The sequence below is a fragment of the Chelonia mydas genome, chromosome 12, assembly GCF_015237465.2.
Source record: "Chelonia mydas isolate rCheMyd1 chromosome 12, rCheMyd1.pri.v2, whole genome shotgun sequence".
Taxonomy (NCBI): Eukaryota; Metazoa; Chordata; order Testudines; family Cheloniidae; genus Chelonia; species Chelonia mydas.
This window is the reverse complement of record NC_051252.2, coordinates 8971927-8987716: the sequence shown is the minus strand read 5'-3', so window position 1 is coordinate 8987716 and position 15790 is coordinate 8971927. Positions and strand designations below refer to the sequence as shown.

Sequence of the window (15790 nt, the reverse complement as noted above, 5' to 3'; positions counted from 1 at the left end):
ACCTGTGTTTAAGAAACATGAATTCAAACTGGACTAGGTGCAGAGAAGAGTTACTAGGATGATTAGGAGAATAGAGTGCCTATCTTATGGCAAGAGACTAGAAGAGCTTGACTTGTTTAGTCTAGCAAAAAGAAGGCTGAGAAAGGATATGATTGCTTTCTATAAAGAAATTGGGGGAGAGGAGGGAGGGAGTAAACACCAGGGAGGATTAAGGAGGTTGGTCTAATCTTGGATGTTGTTTTTAGGGTGTGAATGTTGGGTGGTCTTGGTGGCCTGTTATACATGACAGGTCAGACTGGATGATCTGGTGGTCCCTTCCGGCCTTAAACTCTATGATTAAGCAAAGTAACAGCCCCAAATAGTGTGCCATTTATTGGTCAAGCCTCACAATTACAATATTTTAAATGTTCCAAACAGGCAGTAGGCCTTTTTTCAAGTGGGATATCCCTTTGCTAATAATTATTATTTCCCATCTTCCCTCCATACCACCACAGTAAAAGGCATTTGACTGTGAATATCAAATAGAAGAGATAATGGGAAGATGAGAAAAATTTAGTCTAAAAAATCCTACTGGTTAAAAACTAGAAAAGTTATTCATGTGAATTTCAGCAAAATTCTTCATGTTTTATAACAGTCCAATTTTTTTGAATTTTGCATAAAATTGTTTATTTAGAAATTATTTTTGAAATTAGAATTTTTAGAAAAAAATTTCTGCACAAAAAAATCCCACCATGTGACTAAACTGACTAATCAAAATTATCACAGAAACAAAACAAAACACCCCCCAAAACAACAAAAATCTACTGATGATAAATGAACCAAAAAACAACACCCGCCTCCTGAAACGACCAAGAAGCAACATGATTCCCTAAAAGTTTTTGTCAAAAATTTTTGAAAAGTGGAGAATTTTGAAGCAACTGGAATGTTTCCACAAAAAAAGTGTTTAACTGTTTAAAGAACAACAAACAGCCAAATTTCAGTAACTAACCAGATTTAGACACTGATTTTCACTTTAATGGACCTATTCACAGTGCATGAAGTTAAGCACATGTATAAGTCTTCGCAAGATTAGGGTCTTAATTTGAAAAATTCATCCAGATTTACTAGCTTTGTGTTAGTATTCTTTTCTCATTTATTTATTATTTAAAGATTTGTGGAGCCAATTGTCTGTTTGGAAAAGAAACAATTAGATTTCAGTGCAGTTGGTCCTATCCCATATGCAAGCCCCTTGAAATAGGAAGTCATTACCACTTATAAACGAAGAGGGAACAGGGAATGGAGAGGTGCCAAAGCAGGACTAAATGAGAAAAAGGAAATGTATTTAATTACTGTTCTCTGTAAAACTTTACAAATGTACAGCATAGTGCAAAAATGCAGTCTCAATGCATCAACTTCAAGTAAAGTTAACAAAGTGTAAAAAGCCAGGAAATACAGTCACACTTCCTTGCAGGGGAGATTCCAGAAAAATATTGCTAGGGGTTCCTTTCTACCATGAATTTCCAATCTAATGCCTATAATAGAGCAAGAGGTCTAAAGAAAAAGAGAGACTCTTCCCAGAGTAGCAGCTGGCAGTGGTCACAGTATGATGTTTGGCAGTATGGAGGCTGGAATCTAACTGTTTATATAAGGGCTTGTTTGGAATTGCTCATTCTTTTGGACTGTGTTTAGTCTATTCCTATTTGCAAGTAGCTATCCTACTATGGTTCATTTTCCTACCACAAATGAATTCCGATTCAGAAAGGTACTTAAGCACATGCCTGTCCCATCAATTTCATTGGGATTACTCAAGTGGCTTAAATCAAGCATGTGCTTAATTACCTCACTGAATAAGGGCTTTAGACTGCCACACAAAGACCAATTGCAACGGAAGTTGTGTGTAAAGATCCAGGTGATTAAATAGTCCTTGAATAAGGAAACCATAAGTTTGTCAGGTGGAACAAGCCTCCAGCCAATTTTAAGTTTTCTAATAAAAGAAAATAAGTAAACGGAATAAAAATCAACTCAATAAATTTCAGCTCAATTCATTGCTGAAAATGACACACAGATAATCAAAGAAACATCTTTACTTCCCAGTATAGATGAATCATATAGGGATACCTGGTCCAACTGGGTATATTTTCTAAATAGTAAGCCAGTGGGGACTGCCATGGGCTTCCCTTAGTCACAACCACAGAAATACTGGATGGAATTTATAGAAATGCTGTTGCATCATAATTCCTTAAAGGACTGTACCTTGTGGGATCGGGACAGAGGTACTCAGTGAAAATCACAAGGGTAGCACCCACAGTATTAAGTCAGATGGACAAAATTTGTTAACCAGCACAATGCTTCTCAACTCTTGCAGCTCTTTATTTATTGATAAATCAATGGAGGAAATGGCTCTGAGGGGAAGTCCATTTAAAATTTGGGGTGTTTTTTCCATTAAGGAGAATTTGACTGCAGTTATACTTTATCTCAATACATATTTTGGGATGGATGCTACTTGACCATTCAAATTGCTCAGAAACATGGTTCAGTACCATGAATCGTCATGGCAGTAAGAGGAGGCATGGTGCGTCTTTCATTTGACATTGGCATGGCTTATGCCTTTCCTTTCTGTTTCAGCTTGAAGGCCTAAGTTAGGTCTGAATTGCTAGGTATTTGGGTCAGTAATTTCTCTAGGGAAATGCAACTTATTTAGAAAATACTGAAACAACTGATACACATTAAATCTCTGATTCTCCATACGAAATCCCTTGTGTAACACTGGAACTACAGTATAAAAAACAAAGCTCTGCTTTGCTGAGAAACGTAGTCTTCAGAAACCACATGAAAGAGAAGGTTGATTCAAGGTTTGGACGCTGGTTTAGGTTGGACAAAGAATACAAGAAAACCTAGTGGGCAGAGTACACTGTCCCTCTCAGCGCGCCCACCCCCAGCAGGTATTTGCACTGAAAGTCTCACTCAGTCAGGATCCCATTAAAGAAATCTGGGTCCTCTCATTTGTGTATATGAATAAAGCAACAGGCTAGCAAAATCTTATTCAGGGGACTCAGAATAACCTCCAAGTCAATGCGAACACACAGTAGATTAGACTGGATACGCATGCAAAATATTGAAATGCCACTGAAAACCAAAATTATATCCAGCCCTTTGTCCTATTTTATCTACTATTCGAAATAGGTTATTATACTGCCCTCATCACAGTAGTATCTGAGCGCCTTCCAGAATTGCACTAAGTGATGTGTCTAACATGTGGCACATGTGGTTTGTTCCTTCTCATCCCCTTCCCGGGGGGGAATTCTGTGTGCAGTGGAGCGTTGTGGTTTGGTAGGTTTTTTTAAAATAATTAAATGTCCATGCTGCTCGGCTGATGTTGAAGAAGGCAGGTCAAAGAAGTATATCTTACACTAGGGAATGGAAGGTGGTATGATTTACGATGGTCCTTAGTTTCTATGGGAGTTTCTTTCACAGTCTAGGATGGGCCTTCAGAAAAAGTTCCATCTCCTGCACAGACTGATGTCAACTGAGGGATGTGCAAATTCAGGATGTTCTGCTTAAACTGTGAAGATAAGGGAGAGATATGAGTATCTCTCATCATATCAAAAGAAGGAAATGGGTAAAAAAGAAAACACTTTTAGGGGTGGACCAGTTGCAGAGCTGATTTCCTGTAACTAGGCACTCACAAGTTTGTTTCTTGGAAGAAGACTGCCTATTGTAAAATTTGTCTTGGGTAAGCATGGGAAAACAAGTGCAGCTTGGGCGGTGCAAACAGGTATGGTGGCTGAGTTTTCCATCAATTCAAAAAGAGCAACAACCACTCTTTCGTGCGTTTCTAAGTCACTGTTGTTCCTTTACATTCAAAACTGTAGATGTTTTGTAAGGGAGTAAAAGGCACAACTGCCTTGTAAAGCTAAATAGATCGCTAGTTACTTTCAGTGGGAGAGCTCAGGTTTAATGGGATATCTCCTTGGAGACCCACAGAGGACAGATAGGAAACCATATTTTCTGATGGAATATAAAGAGCTGAATTTTCAGACAGGTTTACAATGTTGCTCCTGAAGTCTGCTTCACGATCAATGAGAAACTGCTGGGTGCTTTCAAGAATGACATCTTTCCCTAGGAATGCAGATAGAAAATGGAAAATGTGGTTACTGACAGGCAAACTACTGGTCTTTATTAACTAAGTGCTGGATCCTAGGAAGTGTTGAACTCCAACAGGAATTAAGGGAGTTCAGGACTTTTCCAGAAGGGATTGGAACTGGGACAGTCCAAAAGCCCATTAAAGTCAGTGGGAGTCTTTCCATTGGCTTCAGCTGATTTTGGATCATACTTCAACAGCTGAGATGTATGGGAATAAGGGAATGGAAAAAGAAGCAAATGGCCTGAAGCCTTTGAGGACTGGGTAAGAGCAGCTGCTCTCCCCCACTTATACATATGCTTTCAGCTTTTTTTCACCTCCACCACTGGAGGCACCCACCAGTTCCAATGTCTCCCTTATTTCACCCCTACTCTCCTCACGCTGCTATGTGTACAATAGGGACCTTGCAAAGAAGAGACTAGACTCACCAGGCCTTACCAGTACAGACATGCATGTTTCATGCAACATCACCTACAGTGCCAAGGAATTCTGTCTTCAATACATCTGTTTTTTAATGAATCTGTTGCCCATGGAAGCTCCTGGGCTGAGACTAAAGTCATTGATGTATCAAAGCGGTTATGTATATATGGTGGGGGACACAACCAGAAAACCAGAAGGCTCTGTTTAGAGCAGCGAAACAGACTGTTTTAAAACATGCTAGCTAACATATTTCAACGAACATATTTCATGCACCATTGGGCACCAAGCATGGGGTCATGGCTGACCACCTAATACAACCTAGTGTAGACACGGTTTTAAAAACGTAAGTGGTGTTTTAAACACATTTTAAAAACCTCTTTCTACTCTAGACAGAGCGTAAGGACTTGTTTACATGGGGAAGATTTTTCAGTATAACATAAGCTGTGACTTTAAACCAATATGGTTACACTAGCTGCTCTATGCGGACACTGATTCTGTTCAAAGATTGTCTTTATTTTGGTTTAACTTATGATATTAGGGAAGGAATTTAAACTAAATTGAAAAAAGCCACTAATTCCAGAATATGAGTGTCCACATGAGAGGTTTATACTGGTATAATTATAACAATATACTTTCCCAGGCAGACAAGTCCTATGATAGAAAGAAATGGTACAGCACAGACAGCAGTAATGCAAGCATCGTGACACTGCTGAACCAATGTGATTCAATTGTAGTCTGGAAAGACGAGCTCCAGGGGTAAAACAGAACTTAATTTCCATACCCATTCAGATGTTGGCCTCTATGCTGAGACTGCTAACACGGGTTTAAATGAGTGGTATTTATTTTAAAAATAGGGGCATGTCTCTACTAGATCAAGAAGACAAGGTAGATTGAGACTATCAGCATTTCACCTAGGTCACCACATAGCAATTGGATGGCAATGAACAATCAAAAGGAGACTGGCTACATTCCGACAGACACCACAGATGTTTGCATTGTTATTGTAGCCATGTTGGTTCCAGGATAATAGGAAATTTTATTGGACCAAATTCTGTTGGTGAGAGAGACAAGCTTAAACAGAGCTCTTCTTCAGTTGGTCCAATAAAAGACATTACCTCACCCATCTCGTCTCACCATAGATGTTAGCAGGAATAGATAGAGGTTGGTCATATTTAAATATTGGCACATCTCCAATCTTAAACTGTTATCTTAAAACATCATTGAGTAATAATCACTAAACTGAAACACAAAAGTTGCACTACTATAATAAGCCTCTGGTCTGCTAAAGGATCAATACCGGACATTTCATCTAGCCATTAAAAATGCTTGACCATTAGTTTCATTACTGAATTCCCATTCCTGTGTTTGCATGAACAGCTATTGCTGGTACCTGGGCAGGTGGTGTTAAAGTGAGGATTTAACACTTTGGGAGACAGTTCATTTACATTCTTCTCCAGATCCACTCTGAGTTGCTGCATCTTGATGCAAAAATACAAACTACAATGTACAATTATACAAAGACAGGGAGATGGTTAGAACTATGCTGTTTGTGAAGATCAGTGCTTTATTCATATAGCAAATGATAACATACAGAATTTATTATCGCTGGCCTCTGTTCTAATAAGCAAAATTATGTACACAAGAGGAATTGCTGCAAATTGCCATGTCCGTGTCTACGTAAACCTTAGGTTATCTCAGATTTGGCTTCCGCACCTGGCAGAGCTCCCCAGCACCAAGTATGAGATGTCCTTGAAGAAGCTTTAAATAAAAAATTACCTGTGGTTGCTTTCTCTATCCTCTGCCTCTCTATTCCATGCGGAACATAGGGCCAACCTGTGATTGCTACTTACAGCCAATTGGGGTGGGAAGGTGGGATTACCCTGCGCAATCCCACTCTTTTCAGGCTAATTTTGGAAGGTGAAAAATGGTACCTCCAAAGATGGGACCTGTTTTTATTTTAAGAGAATCCTAATGAGGGGTTAAAATTCCTGTGCAACCAAGCATCACTAGCTAGGTTCATAGAGCCAGCGGCTACGATAACAGGAATCTTTCTCTTAATCACATTGTACCATCTAACTAAGGGTCCTTATCTAAAGCCAAATACAACATGCCATTTTCTAATGTCTAACTTTTTTTTTTTTTTAAACAATTCCAAGAGTCCTCTCACATTTTCTAAGTTGCAAGGCTGGAAGTTGCCAGGAGATGAGTTAAAGTTGTTGTTGGAGGCCTAACTTTGAATTTCTTCTCTTTTGGAGCCATCCTGTGAGGTGAATAATGCCCTCTCAACTCCTACTGACTTCACTGCTCAGTAGCCCACAGACCAGTAGATCGGGGGGGGTTGATGTATCCCGGGACCCCTTCTGTGTGCTTGAAGGTGCTTTGACTAGATTTTGTACTTGCTTGCACTATCACTTTGGCAATACAGCTGGTCATATGACTATATGCTCTTTTGTATGCTCAGGGCGTCACCTGAGGAGGCTGCCTGAGGTACTGGAAAATCCTGTTGAGCTGAAGGATTGAATTACTAAGTATACAGCCTTCTTCTGCGTTTGGCCGAATGGGGAAAGCAACCTGGGAGTATCTGTTGGCCTTTGCTCTTATACAGAGTCCTCCATTTTGAAAGCAAGCTCTCACTCCTGTTGAGCCTTTGCATTACCAACTGGGCCTCCAGAGGCTCTATTGCCCTCCTGACAGCCAGGAGAAAAAAATTTACCTCAGAAAATGGCCCGTTATGACAGAAAAAACAAAAGCTAGCCAAGGACGTTGTTATGATGACGGAAAATTGCTGCCTTAGCAGCACTGACACAGAGGAGCGAAATCCTACTTTCTGAGGAGGCAAAACCACCTGACTTGCAACTCTGCAGATAAAACTTGTCTGGAGGGTGATACTTAGCTCTGAAAGGCTGCCCCTGGTCTCAAGTAGGAGAAGAAACCCCAGTAATGAAACCTAACATCCTGTGACGGTTGCATTTCCATCTGTGTGTAATATTACTTCAGTGATATTAGACCCAGTGTCAAATTCCAGTCTCACCCTGCCTAATCACATTCCCCCACAGTTTCAACTGTATATATAGTCTTCATTTGCTTTCCTAAATTGTTGTGTTACATGGTTGTGTGCTTTTAAACAATGACATTATTACACCCCAGGGAGGGCTGCATTTCACACATATATATTTTGTAAAGCACTTTCACACACATGGCACTATATGCATTTGAGATATTATTTTTCTTCCTTTTAGAATTGTTGCAATTAAATCAGTTTTCCAAACTAAAAGTTAATTAACAGTGGGTGAATTTCACCCCTGTGCAGAGGGTCAACACAAAGACTGGTACTTGGGCAGCTGGTTTCAACTGAAGACCACATAAAAGGCAACTCAGATTCCAGGATGTTGCATTTTCATTATCCCAACCAGTCCTCCAAATAAGCTCAGATTTCTTTTGAGTGGAAAATAGAGGTTCAAGTCTAGTTTGGGTCACATGTGAAGAGTATTGGTGTTCTCAGTTTCATCCCCGGTGAATGGTTACCCACTGTAAAATTCTCCTCCTCCTTCCCATAAAACAATTATTCATTCTCCACTAATGTACCAGCTCTGTTAACAAGAAATGCTGTTTCATATCTATAGTATTGTTTTCACACAGACACAAATATGCATCCCTTACCGGTGAAAAATTGGCTTCCATGTCAGTCAGATTCCACTCACTCACTGAAAGATTTGGATTAAAGACCTGTTGGAAATGAGACATTTATTTTCCTGGTAGAGAGTAAAAGGATTCTACAGTGACTTTACAATTCATATTCTTTTCGGAAGGACTGTCCTAAGACTTTGTAGCCGAGGGCAAGATTTTCAGAAGAGGCCAGCATCCAGCTGCTCCCAATGTGACACTCAATTTAGGATGCAAAGCTCTTTTGAAAATCAGGCCATTGATACTACGTTCTGATTCACTCAAAGAGAGAAGAAAGAAGTTGTATTATTAGCAGAAAAACTCCTACCAAGGAACAAGAAGAACAAACAAACAAACAATGATCACTGAATCTTTCCATTAAAGTCAAAGGAAGTCACAGGTTCTAGCACCTCTCAAGATTCCACCCTAAGAGAATAAAGGTGTCCTATTTTGATCAGGTGTCAGAGTCTCTAAGGTGCCACAAGTACTCCTTTTCTTTTTGCAAATACAGACTAACAATCACTTTAGATAAGCTATTACCAACAGGAGAGTGGGTTTGTGGGGGGGGGTGGGGAGAAAACCTGGATTTGTGCTGGAAATTGCCCAACTTGATTATCATACACATTGTAAGGAGAGTGATCACTTTAGATAAGCTATTACCAGCAGGAGAGTGGGGTGGGGGGAGAGAAAACCTTTTGTAGTGGTAAACACCCATTTTTTCATGGTGTGTGTGTATAAAAAGATCTTCTATACTTTCAACAGCATGCATCCGATGAAGTGAGCTGTAGCTCACGAAAGCTTATGCTCAAATAAATTGGTTAGTCTCTAAGGTGCCACAAGTACTCCTCTTCTTTTTGCTGTTTTGATCACCCATTCTTAATTATCCACATGCTTATTATGAGGATAAATATGAAGCATCTATCAAAGAGATCAACTCTCTTCTGACAAATATATTCTTTCCCTATATATGGAGCTATTTGACCACTGGAATAAAACATAAAACCCCATTGTCAATTTGCAATTAAAAACATCCCAGGAATCTCAGACAGGTGAAGACCTCAGTAGGGATAATGTGGCCTCAGCAGCACTTCCAAGAACTGGAGGAAATGGCAAAGGTGTAATAGGTCCAGACATAATCTAATTGGATGAGGTGGGACCATACAGGATGCAGGATACTATGAAAAATATTAACCGGACTACTAAAGAATAGCATTAAAACTATTTTTATGTAAGAGTGAGAGTGTTAAAACAATTCTAGATCTTATGACCTTGTCTTAGCCAAATGGATTGTGTTGTGTGATCTTAGGGTATAAGACCTAAGTATATTTGCCTTCACGAGAAATGAAAATGCATGACAAAATCTGAAGCTGCTCAAACTCGGTGCTACGAGAGTACTCTACAGAGGCGATGTCTGTATATATGTTAATAGATAAGGTGCCAGTAGATGGTGCACAAGAATATGCTACATTGTTCACAGTTTTTCTAGGAACAATCAAAGTGACTGTCACATTCAAAAGTGTGCTCTTAACACTCACATCCAAAACGCTGGCAGGTTCCAGATTATACTGCTGGCTCCTCAGCAGCACCTGCAGGCCCTCTAAACTCAAATCAGTGCCATCCATGGGGTCAGAAATTTCTGTTCTGAGGAAAGAGAAAAGGAAAATGTGTCATCAATATGAAATATACACGTTTATATTGAAAATACAATTTATTAACTTCCCAAGGTAAAGCATATGCCTAAATTTTACCTGGCAACCCTACGGGCTATGCTCAGCCCTAGGTTACACCAGCTTTTATGGACTAACCCCAGGAGCACGACCCACCAGAATGGGGATAAGGCTATTGTGACACTAAGCAGCGGAGCCTGCTGTACGCCTTCTAAAGGGCCCATGTGTCTGGGAATATATTAATTGGTCACATCCTCTCCCTGGCTCCCAAAGACTGGGCTCCTATGGTGTCTATGGCAGAATTAAAGCTACCCTCCCTGGAGGAAATTCCGAGGGAGGAGCAGGTGGTTATACCTCTCTCTCCCTCCCGCCCCCTAAATGGATCCCCTCTAGATCTGAAGTCGGTACAGTGCACACATTTCTATACCAGGCTCAGTTAATCTGATCCAAGAAGTTTGAATTCCTGTGACTAAATGGCATTAAGGGAAAGAGTGCATTGTAGAAAGAGTTGTACAAGCCAACAGAGAGTGACATCCAGCTAGAGAGGGAATCGTAAACAGCAGCCAAAATCAGGGACTGCTTCACTCCACACCTGCCCTCCTATCTTCTCGTTCCCTGCCCCATCCTCCCTTCTCTTTCCCTTTGGCTGATCCCCCTCCTAATTATCCCCTCCCTCCAAAAAACTCATGGCATTTACATGACTTTTGCTACCATCACATTGTTCACTCTGCTGGTGTCTTCTTCTCCTTCCCCCACCGTGTGTGTCTGTCTTGTCTGTTTAGATAGTAAGCTCTTCAGGGCAGAGACCGTCTGTGTTTGAACAGTGCCTACCATAATGGAGCCCCATTCTCGGTCAGCTCTCAGGCACCGATAAACAGGATTTGTAAGAATAATAATATAGCTGATGAATTATTATTAACCTTTATGCAAAAGTTCTGTAGAGTACAATAGGGTTTAAAATCAACAGGGTTCTAGAGAAACCACAAACCTACAACACGTAAAAGAAAATGAGTTCTTATTATAGACATTTTTAATTATCCTGTAGAATTCTATAGCGGGGATTTGATTTTCTATTAAATTCTATAAAATTGTGCTCCCTCCCCCACATTTTCTGTTAAATTCTACCGGACTTTTCCATAAGAGACCATACAGAAAGGTCCAGGGTTGCAGCCATTCCTGCACTGTCAGCAGGTGCCATAAACGAGATTTCCATGGGTGCCACCATAAACAAATGCCCGAACCCTTATATGGTCACCTTTGAAAAAACAGCCCGAATTATTAGTTTGTGTCAGTGTGCCGTGCGTATACCATATAAAAGGGAAGACAAATAGGCTGCAATATATTCTAATTAGAGGGAAAATGAACCAAACAGATTCCAAAAGGGAACAAAATTCCAGTAGAGAGTTGAAATAAGGGGACATTCTACATGACAAGAAAGCACATAGGCCAAATGGCATAATTAGCTTAGGTACACACTTTGTGGCAGTCAAAAAAAGAGAGAGAAATGATAGGATAGTTCTGTCTCTAAAATGTCTTCATTGTACATTGTGTCTACATTGTAGAGTAGACTCATGAATCATTAGGATCTGAGGAGTAGAGTTATACTACAATCTTTATGGATATTTAAGAGGGTAAACATCTTCACTGAAAACATTCTGAGCCAAATTCTAACCTTGAATTTACATTGGTGGCTAATGTAATCTCCGATGGAAGCCTTATCGGAGGGCAGAATCCGGGACTATACATTAAGAGGAGCTACAGAGTTGACAGGATGTGTTAAAATGTGTTCAATAAAAGGAAAGGGTGAGTGTCCTCAGAGGTATCAGATTTTATGTAGACCCTTGTTTGCAACAGTGGGTCAGATTCCCAACTCTGAGGCTCCACTGAAGTCAGCGAGTTACAACCAGGATTCACTTAACCTTCTCTCTTCCCCTTTCCCATGAGAATTTTCATTCAGCCCAACATGTGGTAAGAACTTTCTTCTCTGGGGTTGCCCAAGTCTTCTCAGATTCACTCAAAACCCCTGCTCCTTTCTATTAATTTCTTTCTGCTCTGTCTACTTTGTGGTGGTCAGATGTGACAGCCAGGGCAGTTCTCCTTCTGCTGGTTGAACATGCTGTGTGTTTACTGCCATATCATCCTTGCAGCTGAGATTCACGCCAGAGACCCTTATGGACCATATACAGCAGCTCTCTGAAGGGAGCTACGCAGGATGTCACCTCTGGCTGAGCCAGGAAGAGTTGTGCTAATGCCCTTTCAGCAGGGCGCCAGTCACTGTGTATCTTACGGGTCCTAGTATATTTATCTGCAATGATTCCAAGATTCTCAATGATCCTTCAGAGTTCAGGAACAGAACTGCATTCCTCTATACCTGGACCTCTTGGGTTCATTAACACACAGCTCTTTCTTCTCCATCCCCATTAACAATTTGGCTTCTCACTTAATAGTTTCAAAATGTGTTTCAAAACCCAGTTATTTATAATGTAAAAACTACTTTTGAGTAACAGTGCCTCGATTTTAATAATCTCTTCCAAATAAAGGATAAAAGACCAATGAATAAATCTTTGGTCCCTTGCATGAGGCTTGAGCTTTAGTCAAAGATGGGAAGGAATTAAAACACTCAGTCTGCCTTGTGGCTACCCACAAACACACTCTGAGGCAAGAGTCAGTGAATGAAGTTATCTTCCCAAAAACACATGGGCTGAGTGCACGATATCCAAAAGAATAACCTCAATAATGACCGAGGATTGGATCAATTATTGACTTGTGAGCATTGACTTTTTTCCCTGAGCATGGAGAGATGTGCCCAGCCATCAGGAAGGTGACAGATGAGGCGATGAAAGGAATGCAAACTGAAGGGGGAAGAACCCACATGAGTTCACAGAGCTGGAGAAGGGAGGAAAAAGGAGGACAACGTAACTGGCAGCTCTTTGCTAATGAAACATTCTTCCCGTGATCTAAACCTGTGTCTGATGGAGGTTTCTTGTCATCTCTTACCAGATCTATTCCCTCGTATGACACAAGAGGATACAAGGGGCACAGCATGCTGTGTGCAGCCAGTGCCATGTTCCACCGGTTTCAGCACTATATGCTGGCCCTTAAGCCCTTTGCAGCATGGAACTTGCATCACTACAGATGTTATTAGCCACAAGCCATTCGGTGTCATTGGGTTGCCACCTCCGAGCTACAAAAAAACAGGACATCTGGGATAATCCTGAGCCTGGACAGCCGGCAGCGTGTACTGAGCTGCCTTACAGTTCTCCCAGGACAATCCTGGGAAAACCTGGACAGGTGGCAACCCTCATGTGCAATGCAGTTGAATGTGCATAGCTGCTGTCCTCCCCTCACCTGTCTAGAGGTGCCCTTCTGCCTCTTCTTTCGGGTTGCTGTGAACTTGCAGACTGTGGTGCCCCGCAGCTCCCTTTGCCTTCTAAAACAGACTGAACCATTGCAACTGGTAACACAGGGGGTTCAGCACAGGCACTACAGCCAGGCAGAGAGACATCTGGCTCAGCTGTGGCTTTCACTCCAGGGCTAACTGGTTCTTCCTTGATCAGCATGTGGCATTTTTTCCTGAACCAAAGAAAAGTTTCAGCACCACACTCACACATATGTGCACCAAGGACTTTGCTATTTGCATGAATGGGAAAGGCAGTACTGGCAAAGGGGCTGTTTCTGCTTTTGATCCAACTGCCATGCAGTGTTTATCCCTCACTGTGGACACATGAACTCCGTTTACACCCAAGTTTAATATTTTAATTCTGAGCCTAGTGAAAGTCAGTGGAAAGACTCCCATTGACTTTAGTGGGCTTCGGAATAAGGACCGGCTTTTCTCAGAGATTTTTCCTTCTTGTGCATGCGCACGGCTCTTCTTATCTCCTCTGCCAGGAGCAAATGGGGTGGCCTCTTTTAATCAGCAAGAGCTGTCAAAGGCACAACCACATGCAACACGTGCTGTGCCAGAAGGAAAACACCAACTGGGGAGTCTTAGATTTCAACTGTCAGATCAAGGGAAGGGCACTGACATTTCATTTAACCTCATACACATGTGGGAAATACTACAGGGCATCCACCCTGGTGGTCCTGACCAGTGCTGCCACCCTGGCTATGCGGCTCTTTCTGTGAGACTGTGTGTTTTACATTTCAGTTCTGTCTCAGACACTGAGACCACACCACTAAATGGATTAAAGGAATCCTGGATTATGCTGGAGCCTGCTGCGTTATTGATACTGTGTTAACCTCCCATCTGGAATGCTGCTGACACTGCATGTTACCTACAAGCAAGCGTGATCAAGGTGCACCACATTTCCTAGAGATGTAGGACCAGCTAGAAGGAATTCTTGGTTCAAGGTGCATGAGAGGGTCATTAACACCAGCGGGTCATTAATATCCAGGGAGTGTCCTGCATTAAGGTTGTTATTAATTATAATAATTATTATTATTATAGTAGAAAATAGGCATATGGGGCCAAAGGTTTTGCTGGCATAACTCCACTCACTTCAACAGAGTTATGCCAGAGGTGAATATGTCCCATCAGGTATCTTACATATGCAGAAAAGGTGGCATCCATATGGTACATCTATTTATCATGCTCTTTGGACCACCTCATCTGCACTCTGCCCACTAATCCATATCCTCAGCACTCAGTCTAACATTCCAACCCCCTGCGAAGCTTCAAACAGTAGCTCTGTTTTAATATTTCCCTCTTCTCTTTCCTACTGTGTAACTTCCTCCAGTCTAACCCGTCTGAGGCCCAGGATGTGGGCAAGATTTAACCCACAGTTAAAGTGGCTCTGTTCATTATCTTGTGGCCCTGCAGGATTAGAAATGGAGGTGTAGGTTTTCAAAACTGACTACAGGATTGAGACACCCATTCTCATTAAAATTCCCACTAGGTCATCCAAATCCCATAGCTGCCTTGAAAGTCTCAGGCAGAAGCATTATCCCATAGGGAATGGAAGATTTCCCCTTTTCCAATGGGACCAGCCTTCAATTCTAGCCCTTAAAGGATATAAGCCATTAGACTTCCAAATAGTGAAATTTTTATGAGTAAAAAACTGCTATGTGCCATTTTTAGAAGTTTTTTATAAGCCCTGCACAGCTGGACTCAGAAAGTAACTAAGGCAACTAGCTCTACAGGCAGGGGGATACAAAATCGAACAATGATAAAAAGTGATCAGACTCCACAACTTGCTGCTGTAACACATCTGGCATGGACAACACATGTGATGGGGTGGGATGTTACAAAGGAGTCATCAGCACAAATTTGGGATCATCTGCAGAACTCATGAATGGTGAGCACCCACCAGAAGCTCCTGCTGATAAAATAGTTATCATGCACCACACCATCATGTATTCATTATATCTCTGTCTTGTTATGAGACTTCTCTACAAAAGCTGTCTCTATATATGTAGATAGATGGCACTCTAGAATAAGCAGCATTGTTATATACCGAAAACTGGTTTTAGGGAGCAGATCTTACCTGGAGCACTTAATATGCTTCTAACTAATTTTAGGGATAGCACAGTTTCAATCAGCATCTTTTCTAGAGAGTCTTGTCTATTAGCTAGGGAGATTGAATGGAATGATGTAATCAATGTAATCAGTTTGCATGGATGTAATTACAGCATATTTCGTCACTGTAACTCTAAAGCCTCTGAATATCTAAAATGGACAATAGGAAGAGATAGCTATATAGCCTAACTCGGAAATATCTCTGTGTATTTGAATGTTGTAACTTTCTGGAATCTTTGCAAATTGACCTAAAAGTTCAAGAGCACTTATGGCAGTCTTCTCTATTTTCTGGTATTAAGGATGATGTTCAGCTTAGTTCTTCCTCATTTAAGTTCTTCCTCATCAAAACCAAATAGAAGCTCTCGCTTTCTTTTTCACTCTGTCTGAAAATAGAACCAACAAATC

At 41.1% G+C, this 15790-nt stretch overlaps 1 protein-coding gene across 1 annotated transcript in view; it reads right to left on the bottom strand.

The window, feature by feature from the left end:
• Nucleotides 1-761: 761 nt before the first annotated feature.
• The window catches only part of HSF4 (heat shock transcription factor 4), a 34508-nt gene continuing 19479 nt past the window's right edge, over nt 762-15790 (bottom strand). Inside the window, exons 9-13 of the mRNA XM_037877310.2 lie at nt 13219-13443; nt 9739-9844; nt 8201-8266; nt 5931-6018; nt 762-4098 (exon numbers count right to left, since the gene is read on the bottom strand). Coding sequence (XP_037733238.1) covers nt 3905-4098; nt 5931-6018; nt 8201-8266; nt 9739-9844; nt 13219-13443 — 679 coding nt within the window. The 3' untranslated portion in view covers nt 762-3904. The remainder of the gene's footprint in view (nt 4099-5930; nt 6019-8200; nt 8267-9738; nt 9845-13218; nt 13444-15790) is intronic.